Source organism: Hypanus sabinus, unplaced genomic scaffold, assembly GCF_030144855.1.
Source record: "Hypanus sabinus isolate sHypSab1 unplaced genomic scaffold, sHypSab1.hap1 scaffold_741, whole genome shotgun sequence".
In the NCBI taxonomy this organism is placed as follows: domain Eukaryota; kingdom Metazoa; phylum Chordata; class Chondrichthyes; order Myliobatiformes; family Dasyatidae; genus Hypanus; species Hypanus sabinus.
This window is the reverse complement of record NW_026781592.1, coordinates 163002-176304: the sequence shown is the minus strand read 5'-3', so window position 1 is coordinate 176304 and position 13303 is coordinate 163002. Positions and strand designations below refer to the sequence as shown.

The 13303-nt window shown below is 46.3% G+C and overlaps 1 protein-coding gene and 1 long non-coding RNA gene across 11 annotated transcripts in view; one reads left to right on the top strand and one right to left on the bottom strand.

Annotated features, from left to right (window-relative positions):
- The window catches only part of LOC132390024 (NACHT, LRR and PYD domains-containing protein 3-like), a 72598-nt gene that overhangs the window by 30481 nt on the left and 28814 nt on the right, over positions 1-13303 (bottom strand). For all 10 annotated transcript variants that reach the window (XM_059962605.1, XM_059962615.1, XM_059962607.1 and 7 more), the window contains one exon: positions 5216-6953. In XM_059962605.1, coding sequence (XP_059818588.1) covers positions 5216-6953 — 1738 coding nt within the window. The remainder of the gene's footprint in view (positions 1-5215; positions 6954-13303) is intronic.
- The window catches only part of LOC132390025 (uncharacterized), a 51146-nt gene that overhangs the window by 29679 nt on the left and 8164 nt on the right, over positions 1-13303 (top strand). Inside the window, exon 2 of the long non-coding RNA XR_009510755.1 lies at positions 9175-9227. This is a non-coding gene — a long non-coding RNA (uncharacterized LOC132390025). The remainder of the gene's footprint in view (positions 1-9174; positions 9228-13303) is intronic.

Below are 13303 nucleotides of genomic sequence, written 5' to 3'. Positions count from 1 at the left end.
TTCAGTGCTTTCAAAGGGATAGAGAGGGGGGGAAAAGGGCAGGACGGGTGGCATTACTGGTCAGGAATACTATTACAGCTACAGAAAGGGTGGGTAATATAGCAGGATCCTCTTTTGATTCAGTATGGGTGGAAGTCAGGTACAGGAAGCAAGCAGTTATTCTACCAGGGTATTCTACAGGCCCCCAGGTTGCAGCAGAGATACCGAGGAGCAGATTGGGAGGCAGATTTTGGAAAGGTGCAAAAATAACAGGGTTGTTATCATGGGTGACTTTAACTTCCCTAATATTGATTGGCACTTGATTAGTTCCAAGGGTTTAGATGGGGCAGAGTTTGTTAAGTGTGTCCTAGATGGATTCCTGTCTCAGTATGTTGACAAGCCGACGAGGGGGAATGCCATACCAGATCTAGTATTAGGTAACGAACCGGGTCAGGTCAGAGATCTGTCAGTGGGTGAGCGTCTGGGGGACAGTGACCACCGCTCCCTGGCCTTTAGCATTATCATGAAAAAGGATAGAATCAGAGAGGACAGGACAATTTTTAATTGGGGAAGGGCAAATTATGAGGCTATAAGACTAGAACTTGCGGGTGTGAATTGGGATGATGGTTTTGCAGGGAAATGTACTCTGAACATGTGGTCGATGTTTAAGGATCTCTTGCAGGATGTTAGGGATTAATTTGTCCAGCTGAGGAAGATAACGAATGGTAGGGTGAAGAAACCATGGGTTACAAGTGAAGTGGAAAATCTAGTCAGGTGGAAGAAGGCAGCGTACACGAGGTTTAGGATGCAAGGATCAGATGGGTCTATTGAGGAATATAGGGTAGCAAGAAAGGAGTTTAAGAAGGGGCTGATAAGAGCAAGAAGGGGGCATGAGAAGGCCTTGGCGAGTAGGGTAAAGGAAAACCCCGAGGCATTCTTCAATTATGTGAGGAACAATAGGATGACAGGAATGATGGTAGGACCGATTAGAGATAAAAGTGGGAAGATGTGCCTGGAGGCTTAGGAAGTGAGCGAGGTTCTCAATGAATACTTCGCTTTGGTATTCACCAATGAAAGGGAACTTGATGACGGTGAGGACAATATGAGTGAGGTTGATGTTCTGGAGCATGTTGATATTAAAGGAGAGGAGGTGTTGGAGTTGTTAAAATACATTAGGACGGATAAGTCCCCGGGGCCTGCCGGAATATTCCCCAGGCTGATCCACGAGGCAAGGGAAGAGATTGCTGAACCTCTGGCTAGGATCTTTATGTTCTCGTTGTCCAGGGGAATGGTACGGGAGGATTGGAGGGAGGCGAATGCTGTCCCCTTGTTCAAAAAAGGTAGTATGGATAGTCCAGGTAATTATAGATCAGTGAGCCTTACATCTGTGGTGGGAAAGCTGTTGAAAAGGATTCTTAGAGATAGGATCTATTGGCATTCAGAGAATCATGGTCTGATCAGGGACAGTCAGCATGGCTTTGTGAAGGGCAGATCGTGCCTAAGAAGCCTGATAGAGTTTTTTGAGGAGGTGACCAGGCTTATAGATGAGGGTAGTGCAGTGGATGTGATCTATAAGGATTTTAGTAAGCATTTGACAAGGTTCCACACGGTAGGCTTATTCAGAAAGTCAGAAGGCATTGGATCCAGGGAAGTTTGGCCAGGTTGATTCAGAATTGGCTTGCCTGCAGAAGGCAGATGGTCATGGTGGAGGTAGAACAATCAGATTGGAGGGTTGTGGCTAGTGGAGTCCCGCAAGGATCTGTTCTGGGACCTCTTCTTTTTGTGATTTTTATTAACGACATGGATGTGGGGGTAGAAGGGTGGGTTGGCAAGTTTGCAGACAACACAAAGGTTGGTGGTGTTGTAGACAGTGTAGGCGATTGTCGAAGATTGCAGAGAGACATTGATAGGATGCAGAAGTGGGCTGAGAAGTGGCAGATGGAGTTCAACCCAGAGAAGTGTGAGGTGGTACACTTCCGAAGGACAAACTCCAAGGCAAAGTACAAAGTAAATGGCAGGATAGTTGGTAGTGTGGAGGAGCAGAGAGATCAGGGGATACATGTCCACAGATCCCTGAAAGTTGCCTCACAGGTAGATCGGGTAGTTAAAAAAGTTTATGGGGTGTTAGCTTTCATAAGTCAAGGGATAGAGTTTTAGAGACGCGATGTAATGATGCAGCTCTATAAAACTCTAGTTAGGCCACACTTGGAGTACTGTGTCCAGTTCTGGTCACCTCGCTATAGGAAGGATGTGGAAGCATTGGAAAGGGTACAGAGGACATTTTTCAGGATGCTGCCTGGTTTAGAGAGTATGGATTATGATCAGAGATTAAGGGAGCCAGGGTTTACTCTTTGTAGAGAAGGAGGATGAGAGGAGACATGATTGTGGTGTGCAAGATATTAAGAGGAATAGACAGAGTGGACAGCCAGCGCTTCTTCTCCAGGGCACCACTGCTCAGTACAAGAGGACATGGCTTTAGGGTAAGGGGAGGGAAGTTCAAAGAGGATATTAGAGGAAGGTTTTTCACTCAGAGAGTGGTTGGTGCGTGGAATGCACTGCCTGAGTCAGTGGTGGAGGCAGATACACTAGTGAAGATTAAGAGACAACTAGACAGGCATATGGAGGAATTTAAGGAGGGGGGTTATATGGCAGGCAGGTTTTGAGGGTCGGCACAACATTGTGGGCCGAAGGGCCTGTAATGTGCTGTACTATTCTATGTTTTATGGAACATATAGAGATTAAAGAGGAGGAGGTGCTTACTGCCTTACAGCAAATAAAGGTAAATAAATCCCCCAGGCCTGACATGATATTTTCTCAGACCTTGAGACAGACTAGTGCAGAAATTGCAGGCGTCCTGGCAGAAATAATTAAAATGTCCTTCGCCACAAGAGCGGTGCCGGAGGATTGGAGGGTAGCTCATGTTGTTCCGTTGTTTGAAAAAGTCTCCAAAAGTGCACCAGGTAATTACAGGCCAGTGAGCCTAACATCGGTGTTAGGTAAATTATTGGAAGGTGTTCTGAGAGATCGGATATACAAGGATTTGGACAACCAAGGGCTGATTAAAGATAGTCAGCATGGCTTTGTTCATGGCAGATCGTGTTTAATGAATCCTGTAGTGTTTTTCGAGGAGGTTACCAAGAATGCACATGAAGGAATGGCTGTGGATGTTGTCTACATGAACTTTAGTAAGGCTTTTGACAAGTCCCACATGGGAGGTTAGTTCAGAAGGTTCAGACAGTAGGTATCCATGGAAAGGTTGTAGATTGGATTCCAAATTGGCTGTGTGTGAGAAGACAGAGTCTTAGTGGATCATTGCTTCTCAGACTGGAGGCCTGTGACTAGTGGTGTGTCTCAGGGATCTGTGCTGGGACCATTGTTGTTTGTTGTCTATTTCAATGATCTAGATGATAGTGTGATAAATTGGATCAGCAAGTTTGCTGATGACACTAAGATGGAGGCGTTGTGGACAGCGAGGAAAACTTTCAAAGCTTGCAGAGAGATCTGGACCAATTGGCAAAATGGTCCAGAAAATGGCAGATGGAAATGAATGCAGACAAGTGTGTGGTGTTCCATTTTGTAAGGACAAATCAAGGTAGGACATAGACAGTAAATGGTAGGACACTGAGGAATGCGCAGGAAGAAAGGGATCTGGGAGTTCAGATACATAATTCCCTGAAAGTGGCGTCACTGGGAGACAGGGTTGTAAAGAAGGCTTTTGGCATCCGGGCATTCATAAATCAAAGTTGAGTATAGGAGTTGGAAAGTTATGGTGAGGTTGTATAAGACATTGGTGAGGCCAAATTTGGAGCATTGTGTGCAGTTCTGGTCACTGAACTATAGGACCGATATCGGTAAGACTGAAAGTGTGCAGAAAAGATCTGCGAGGATGTTGCCGGCTCTTCAGGAGTTGAGTTACAAGGAAAGATTGAACAGGTTAGGACTTTATTCCTTCGAGCGCAGAAGAGTGAGGGGAGATTTGATAGAAGTTTACAGAATTACGAGGGTTATAGACAGGGTAGATGCGAATGGGCTCTTTCCACACGGATTAGGAGAGATAAATTACAAAAGGACTTTGCTTCGGGGTGAAAGGGGAAATGTTTAGGGGGAACGTCCTCACTCAGAGAGTTGTGAGAATGCGGAACGAGCTGCCATCTGATGTGGAAAAAGCGGACACACTCTTTGGTTTTAAGAATAAATCTGATAGATGCATGGATGGGAGAGGTCTGAAGGGTTATGGACAGTGTGTAGGTCAATGGGAATAGCGGATTAAAGTTTTGGCACAGAGCAGATGGGCCGAATGGCTTGTTTTCTGTGCTGTAGTGTTCTATGATTTTACGATTCTATGAAGGAATATGGAGAGGTCAGTTCCCACAGGAGGAAGGGGGGTGGGGAAGAGAGATCCCACAGGAGGAAGGGGGAAGGGGGAGAGAGATCCCACAGGAGGAAGGGGGATGGGGAAGAGAGACCCCATAGGAGGAAGCGGAATGGGGAAGAGAGATCCGACAGGAGGAAGGGGCATGGGGAAGAAAGATCCCACAGAAAGGGGGGGGGGGAAGACATTCCACTGGAGGATGAAGAAAGGGTAATAGAGAGCCCACAGGAGGATTGGGGATGGGGAAGAGATCCCTAAGAATCGAAGGGGGATTGGGATGAAAAGTCCCAAGGGTAAACGATAATCCTACAAGACGAGAGGATGCAGAACATTTTTGTACGTGTGTGTTGTGTCTGAACAGAGACCCAGAGGAGATGCGGCCTCGCTCTCTGTGTATCTGGTAGCGAGCAAAGTCACAAACAGGAAAGGACAGGGAGGACAATCTCACAATGGCATTTCTTTCCTTCTCACTGGGACAGTCTGCAGACGGCCTCTTGTCCCTCACCGGGAAGGGGATGTGAATCTTTGACCCACCTCCTGCAGTCAGTGTCGGTCTGGGTGACAGTAACAGTGAGAAGGAACATTGTCAATGGACGTGTCACAGGCAGCAGGAAACACGGCCATTCCTGTGATTTACTACCATTAAACCAATGGCCGTTGTTCACTGATCTAATGAAGTCTGCAACATCCCTTCACAAGGAACCACAGTACCCTCCTGTCCTTGGGGAATTACTGACTGATCCCCTGGGCATTTGTCACAATTCTTCACAATCTGATTTATCACAGTTTAACCCAAATCTCTTTACATTGAAATTAAACAACAGAACAGTTTCACAGTTCAGAGTGAGAGATAAATCAAGTTACCTCAGCTCCTGGCACTTGTGCAGCCCGGGACCCAGCCGCTGGATTCCTTCACACTGAATGTGGCAGCCCTCCAGGTCGAGATGTTTTATTGTATCGCAGTGTCCGATGACATGAGACAGGACCGCGCAGTCAATCGGGTTCACCGTCATTCCACGGAATGAAAGTGTTTTCACAGATCCCAGTGCGTCCTGAGCCAGTCCACGATTCTGAGACTCAAACAGGTAGTGCAATGTGTTCAGGAGGCTCCTTTTACCAGCTTCACTCCCCGTGTTTCCACTCTGGCGTTTAACTTCCTCCTTCACCCAGTCAATCACCCGGCAGGTTGTTTCATGAGGAAATGGACCCAGAATCTCCTCCAGGCCCCGAGCTGTCATTGGGTTGGAGAGACCAGCAACAAAACGGAAAAATACCTCAAATTGTCCATCTCTCCTGTTGTGTGTATCAGTCAGGAATTTCTGGATTTCCCTGGGATGTATAGTCAGGAATTGTGCGACTGCAGCTACAAACTCTTGGATGGTGAGGTGTGGGAATGTGTACACCACGCTCCAGGCAGAATCCTCTCTCTCCAAAAGCTCCATCAGGAACCCGGACAGGAACTGGGAAGGCTGCAGACTGTAGCTGACCAAATCTCCATCTGTAAACACAATCTTCTTCTCGGACACTCCTCTGAAGGCCATCTGACCAACCCTGAGAAACACATCACGGGGTCTCTCAATCTCACGGCCGTGGTTTTTCAGGATGTTATAAATATAGTAGGAGTACAGTTGGGTGATGGTCTTGGGAACTCGCTGTGGGTCCCTGACTCTTTGTGTGAAGAAGGGGCCCAGTGCCAGAGCGAGGATCCAGCAGTAGGAGGGGTTGTAGCTCATGGTGTACAGGATCTCGTTCTCCTTCACATAATTGAAAACAACTTCCGCCACCGTCTGATCTTCAAAATGTCTGATGAAATATTCCTTCCGTTCCTCATCAACAAATCCCAGGATTTCAGCCCAGACACTGATATTCGCCTTTTCCAACAAATGTAACTCAGTGGGACGGGTGGTCACCAGCACTGAACACCCTGGGAGCAGCTTGCCCTGGATTAAACTGTACACAATGTCAGACACTTCACACCACCACTCGGGATCTGGGCACTGGTGCTTTGGTTCTGTATCTCTCCGACTGTCCGCAAAATCGATTTTGTGTTTGAATTCATCCAAACCATCAAATATAAACAGTAATCCCTCTGGGTTCTTCCAGACTTCTCTCAGGATATTCCCAAAGTAAGGATACTGATCCAGAATCAGTTCCTTCAGGTTTATTCGACAGTCAATACTGTTTAAATCTCGGAATTTGAAACTGAAGACAAACTGGAATTGTTGGTATATTTTCCCCGTGGCCCAGTCATAAACAATCTTTTGTACCATCGTAGTTTTCCCGATCCCCGGGACTCCGGCCACTGCTGCTGAACTCCCAGATTTGGATTTACTCCGGGAAAAGCTGCTCTGGAATAACTGATCAGTCCGGATTTTTTCCAGCTGTCTGCGGAGTTGTTCCTCTCTATAATCCTCATGGTCTCTGCCTCTTGCCAGCAGCTCATGTTCCACCAGTGTCCGATCTCGAACAGTAGAAATGACCGTGAGCTCAGCGTATCGATCAGCCAGCTGGAAAACCTTCACCTTCTCCGTCATCAGGATCCTGTTCACTCTCAGTGTTTCAGTTTGTGCCCGCAGAGTCTCCTTGTGTTTCTGTTGAACATCTTCCATGGGAACAGAGAACATATTCAAAACGTTAAATGGCTTATCTGACAAAGAACTTTATAACGGTATTTCAGCATTCAGTGTTTGAGATTACATGAATAAATTCACTGCTTCCATGGATATTAGGACAGAAAGTTAAATTCTGTTCACAGACACGGAACTGACAGCAATGGATGTCCCTGAAAATGTCCAATCCTCATGTTCTGGTTCTAGTAATTTGTGAAGGTGAACATTCCCCTGATTGCACTTTCTGAGGAAGCTTAAGCAAGCATCACTTCCCAATAACATCTTAACTACATTCTACAGAGGCGTGGTGAGAGTGTGCTGACCTTTTGCATCACAACCTGGTACTCCAGCTGCAGTGCTGCCGACATAAAAGCCTTGCAGGGGGTGGTTAGGGGAGTGGAGAAGGTTATTAGGGTCTCCCTACCTTCTTCCAAGACCTCTTTCAACGTCGATGCCTCCAGAAGTCACGGTACATCATTAAAAACCTCTCACACCCTCTCCATGAACTGTTTGTTCTTCCGCCATCAGGTAAACGTTACAGGAGCATCTAAACTAAAACCACAAGGCTACTAAACAGCTTCCTCCCACAGGCAGTCAGACTGCTAAATAGCTGCTCTATCTGACTCTGCTTTCTCCACTTTTAACTTGCACCGGACACTTATAACTTGATTTAAAGCAACATGTGGCTGTTGTGTTTTATTATTTATTGTTGTGTTTATTATTTAGTGTTGTGTTTGTTATGTTATGATTGCACTGCTTCTGGGAACCGCTGTCTCATTCTACCCTGCAGAGCTGATGTACGGTTGGAACGACAATAAAGTTTTTGAATCTTGAATATCCTATTGCAATCCTGACTGCACCTCCCGTTATAACAACATTTCACTATATTTAAAGCATTGTTTGACTCATTAACAGACGATGTTAATGTTGATCTGGTGTGGAACTATGGAGAGCAGGTCACTGTGCATTTTGGCAAGGCTGCACACTGGGGAGTCACAGGTGTCCACTGCTCGCATCAAAACAGGAGCAGAATACGCGGGAAATACTCAAGTCGGGCAGCGTCTGGGGGAGAATCACAGTGAAGTTGCGGATCGATAACCCATCGGAATGACAGAGATGAAAATGGGTAGTTTTCAATCGCAGTGATGGAGGATTGGTGGAAAGGAATCTCTGTTAATGGAAGAAGCCACAAGGGTCTGTCTCAGTGATGCACATTGTGTCTGTGGGAGAGGGCGGTGAAGTCTTGGCAACTGCTACTCATCAATCTTGCTGTGGGGGTATGGGGCTCTGTCTAATGAGGCCTCCGTCTGTCAGAGTCGACCATGGATGTCCTGCCCCTGCAAGCCGGGACTCTCCGATATGGAGAGGAAGCTTCTGCCGAAGTAGCAAGCTCCCTCTCTCCATGCATCTGATGTGCACAGAAGACTGACACAGCTTGGCACCAGAGGTGTCGCAGGAGATGCCAGTCTGCGTTGAACACCATTTAACACTGACTCAGGAACTCCAGCTCCAGGCTTTCCCACTGGGTTTACTCCCAAACTCTTCCCCATGAGGGGTTACAGTTACAAGGCAGTGGAGTTTTGAGATCAGAGTTTTCTTGTTCCTGGGTGAGCTGTCAATCACAGCCAACAAGCCCCATCTGCCCAAAGTGACTGGTTGTAAGGCACCAGTAACCCACCTCTGCCTCTTCTCCTGTCAGAACAAACGCTTCCACCGGGATTAGTGGCTAAATCTCACGTGAAGACCAGGAGCTGGACAGAGGCTACTCGCCACTGGGAGCATTTAATAGGTCCTGGCAGCTCATCCGCACTGTCACCCCCCCTACCCCCCGGTTATAACAATCTTAAGCAACCGAGGGGCGATGTATTATTGACAATGAATCGGTAAATTGGTTTATTATTGTGACATGCACCACTGTAAAATGGAAAACTTTTCTGCATGCGATCCAAATAGATCATTACATCACATCGGTGCAATGAGGTTGTACAAGGAAAAATGGAACAGAATAGTTCAGGGAAACAGTGTTTCAGTTGCCGAGAAAATGCAGTGCAGGCAGACGATAAGGTAGAAGGCCAAAGCATCATTGGGAGGTCAGCGTTGAGTTTTTTTGGGACTATGTTCCTAAACTGTAGAATTCAACAGCTTAAACTACAGTACTGTGCAGAAGTCTGAGGTGTATATTAGGACTGACACATTCTGTCTTTTGTTTTCTAGTTTGCACTTTATCCCGTTGTGATGCGGTTTGAACGGCATCGTCTGGATGAAAGGTGCTTTATAAATAAGTCATTATTATTATTATTATTATTATTATTATTATTATCATCATCATCATCTTAGCCTAAACTGGTAAAACTTGAGGTACAGGCATAGCCAAGCACACTCATGTCTCAATTGATAGGAGATTTCAGACTATTCTCGTGGTGTATAGTGTTATGGCTTTTCGAAGATTTACACGAGTATCGCCGTGTGGGCCTAATTTATTAACACTATTCTGTAAAGCCTTTAGGATGATACCAGTTATCGATATTACGATTGGGATAAATAATACCCTGTTCGTGTTCCAGTCTTTCATTTTGCCCTTTCAATTCAATATATTTCTGGTATATTTTTTTTTACTAATTCATTTCTGTAAGTTATGTGTGTTTGGAATGGCTATATATATTTAAAAGGTTGCTTTTGCTTGTTTATCCTATCTGAAATAATGTTCGGATGCAGTATGATATGAAGGACTCTAACTCCAAAAGTGGAAGAGGCTTGTATATTTAGTAAATTATGGGGTTTTTCATCAGTTGTAGTTTAAGCAATGTTTTTGTGAATGTTGTTCGCCATTTTATTTTGCTTGTGCAAGTGATGAGATTCAGTTGAACTGCAGGATCTTTTAAAGTCGGATTGTTTGTAGTTTCTCTTATAATTTTCAGCATATACGGTCTTGGACCTATTGGTCGTTTATTCTGTATTATTGATAACTACGTGTGTCAACAACCTTGTCCTGTATTGCTACAATGATCCCTTCTATTTCTGGGAAGAAGTCTCCAACTGTGAGACAGGAGCTCGACACTTCCTTGTCGACATCTATGTCAATAGAGCTAATTGTGGATTTCAGAAAAGGCAAGATGAGGGAGCACGACACACCAGTCCTCACAGAGGGATCTGATGTGGAAAGAGTGAGCAATTCCAAATTCCTGGCTGTCAATATCTCCGACTATCTAACCTGGACCCAATATATCGATGCAGCTACAGAGAAGGCACAACAGTGGCAATATTTCATCAGGAGTTCTCAACATCACTTGAATATTTCTACAGGTGTAACTTGCAGAGCATTGTAACTGTCTGCATCACCGTCTGGTTCATGGGGAACGGAGTAAGGTGCACACTCAACGATTCAGGAGCAACTTCTCCTCTACCATGCAGTTTCCGAATGGACATTGAACCCATCGATACTGCCTCACTAATCTCTTTTTAAATTTCTATTTCTGCACTACTTATTTAGTTTAATATTTCATATAATCACACAGACATGCACAGCTATATATGTTCAACTTCCAGGCCCTGAAGCCACTTCGCTGCTCAGCCAGATCCACCGTCTGACAGGCCACATGTCTCGCATGGATAACTCCAGGTTACCGAAAGCAGTACACTACGGAGAACTCTCTCAGGGCAAGAGAGATCGTGGTGCCCCGCGCAGGAGGTACAAGGGCCAAATTAAGCAGAGGCTCTCTCAGGCAAATATGGAGGTCAACGAGTGGCAGCCGCTGATCCACGGAAAAGCCAAGAATTTTGAGGAACCCCGAAGAGCGAGTGCTGAAAAGAAGAGGGGATACAAGAAGATTCCAACTACCCAAGCGCCTGCATCCCAGCTGTCCCTCTGTCCCAACTGCTCACGAGTCCACAGATCCAGAATTGGCCCCTACCGTCACCAACAATCGTGTCGTCATCCAGTACCACCCCACCCCCTCACACACACACACACACACACACACACACACACACACACACACACACACACACACACACACACACACACACACACACGCACGCACACACACACACACACACCTATTTGGGAAGAGAACAGGATTTAGGGTATGCTTCATGATCATTAATGCTTGGTGGAACCCCGGAATGTCCATGCCCTCAAACCCTTTTGTTCCCCGGATCTGGAGTACCTGGTGCTGCTGTGTAAACCTTTCCGGCTGCCAAGGGAGTTCCCGGCTGTTATTATCACAGCTGTGTAATAACAACATCCCCCGGTTGTGTGTTATTGTCACAAAGGGGAGATGATTTCCTTCAGGAATCGGTCAGGACTTCCCAAACCACAAAATTTGTAACAACAGTTCCGTGTGAACAGCACTTGCCGTGTGACCGACTGCTTACATTGCCGGTGATCAGCAGGAGCTCAAGAAATTCAGCTCCGATCTGTGCAAAGTCATCCAGGCAGCGAAACGACAATACAGAGATCGTATTCAGGCACAGCTCTCCACCAACAACACACACAGCTTATGGCAAGCTCTGCACCCCAATGCAGACTTCAGAGCTAAGTGCAGTGGTGCTGCCAACATCGCTGCCTGTCTCCCAGAGGATCTAAGTCTCTTTACGCTCGGTTCGATATCGCCAACACTGAGACCCCGAGGAGAGCCGACAAAGCGACCTGCACATTGGTCATCTCTGAGGCTGAAGTTCGCAGGTGTTTCCAACGAGTGGACAGTCGCAAGCCTGCGGGACCGGACGGCGTCCCAGGGCGGGTACTCAGGATGCGCGCGGCACAACTGGCAGGTGTATTTACGGATATTTTTAATCTCACCCTCTCCTAGTGTAGAGTTCCCTCCTGCTTCAAATCATCCACCATTGTTCCTGTACCTAAAACAACTAAGGCAACATGTCTGAACGTCTGGCGTCCTGTCGCACTCACCTCAATAATAAGCAAATGCTTTGAGAGACTGGTCAACGACTACATCTGCAGCTTGTTACCACCCACACTGGACCCCCTACAATTCCCCTACCGACACAACCGATCAACAGATGACACAACAGCCACTGCTCTGCACACCTCCTTAAACATCTGGAGAAGAGGGATGCTTGTGTGAGAATGATGTTATTAGACTACAGTTCAGCATTCAATACCATCATTCCCTCCAGGCTTGACAAGAAGCTCAGAGACCTCGGCCTTCACCCTGCCGTGTGCAGCTGGGTCCTGGACTTCCTGTCAGATCACCAGCAAGTGGTAAGAGTGGGCTCCCTCACCTCTGCCCCTCTGACCCTCAACACAGGAGCCGCTCAGGGCTGTGTCCTAAGCTCCCTCCTTTACTCTCTGTATGCGCATGACTGTGTCGCTACCCACAGCTCCAAACTGCTAATTAAATTTGCTGAGGATACTATATTTATTGGCCAAATCTCAAATAATAACGAGGCAGCCTACACAGAAGAAGTCATCACCCTGACACAGTGGTGTCAAGAAAACAACTTCTCCCTCAATGTCGCAAAAACAAAGGAGCTGGATGCAATGTTGCAAAGACAAGAGGAATGGAGACGGGCCAACCCCTATTGACATCAATGGATCTGGGGTTGAGAGAGTGAACAGCTTCAAATACCTCGGCATTCACATCACTGAGGACCTCACATGGTCTGTACACATCAATTGTGTGGTGAAAAAAGGCACAACAGCACCTCTTTCACCTCAGATAGAACCATAGAACATTACAGCACAGAAACAGGCCTTTTGGCCCTTCTTGGCTGTGCTGAGCCATTTTCCTGCTTAGTCCCACTGACCTGCACCTGGCCCATATCCCTCCATACACCTCTCATCCATATACCTGTCCGAGTTTTTCTTAAATGTCAGAAGTCAGCCCGCATCCACAACTTCATCTGGCAGCTCGTTCCACACTCCCACTACTCTCTGTGTGAAGAAGGAACTTCCCCAACGTTCCCTTTAAACTTTTCTCCCTTCACCCTTAACCCATGACCTCTGGGTTTTTTTTCTCCCCTAGCCTCAGTTGAAAAAGCCTGCTTGTATTCCCTCTATCTATACCCATCATATCTATACACCTCTATCAAATCACCTCTCATTCTCCTACGTGCCAGGGAATAAAGTCCTAACCTATTCAAACTTTCCCTGTAACTCAGTTTCTCAAGTCCCGGCAACATCTTTGTAAACCTTCTCTGCACTCTTTCAACCTTATTAATATCCTTCCTGTAATTAGGTGACCAAAACTGCATACAATACTCCGCATTCGGTCTCAACAATGTCTTATACAACCTCACTATTACATTCCAACTCTTATACTCAGTACTTTGATTTATAAAGGCCAATGTACCAAAAGCTCTCTTTACGACCCCATCTACTTGT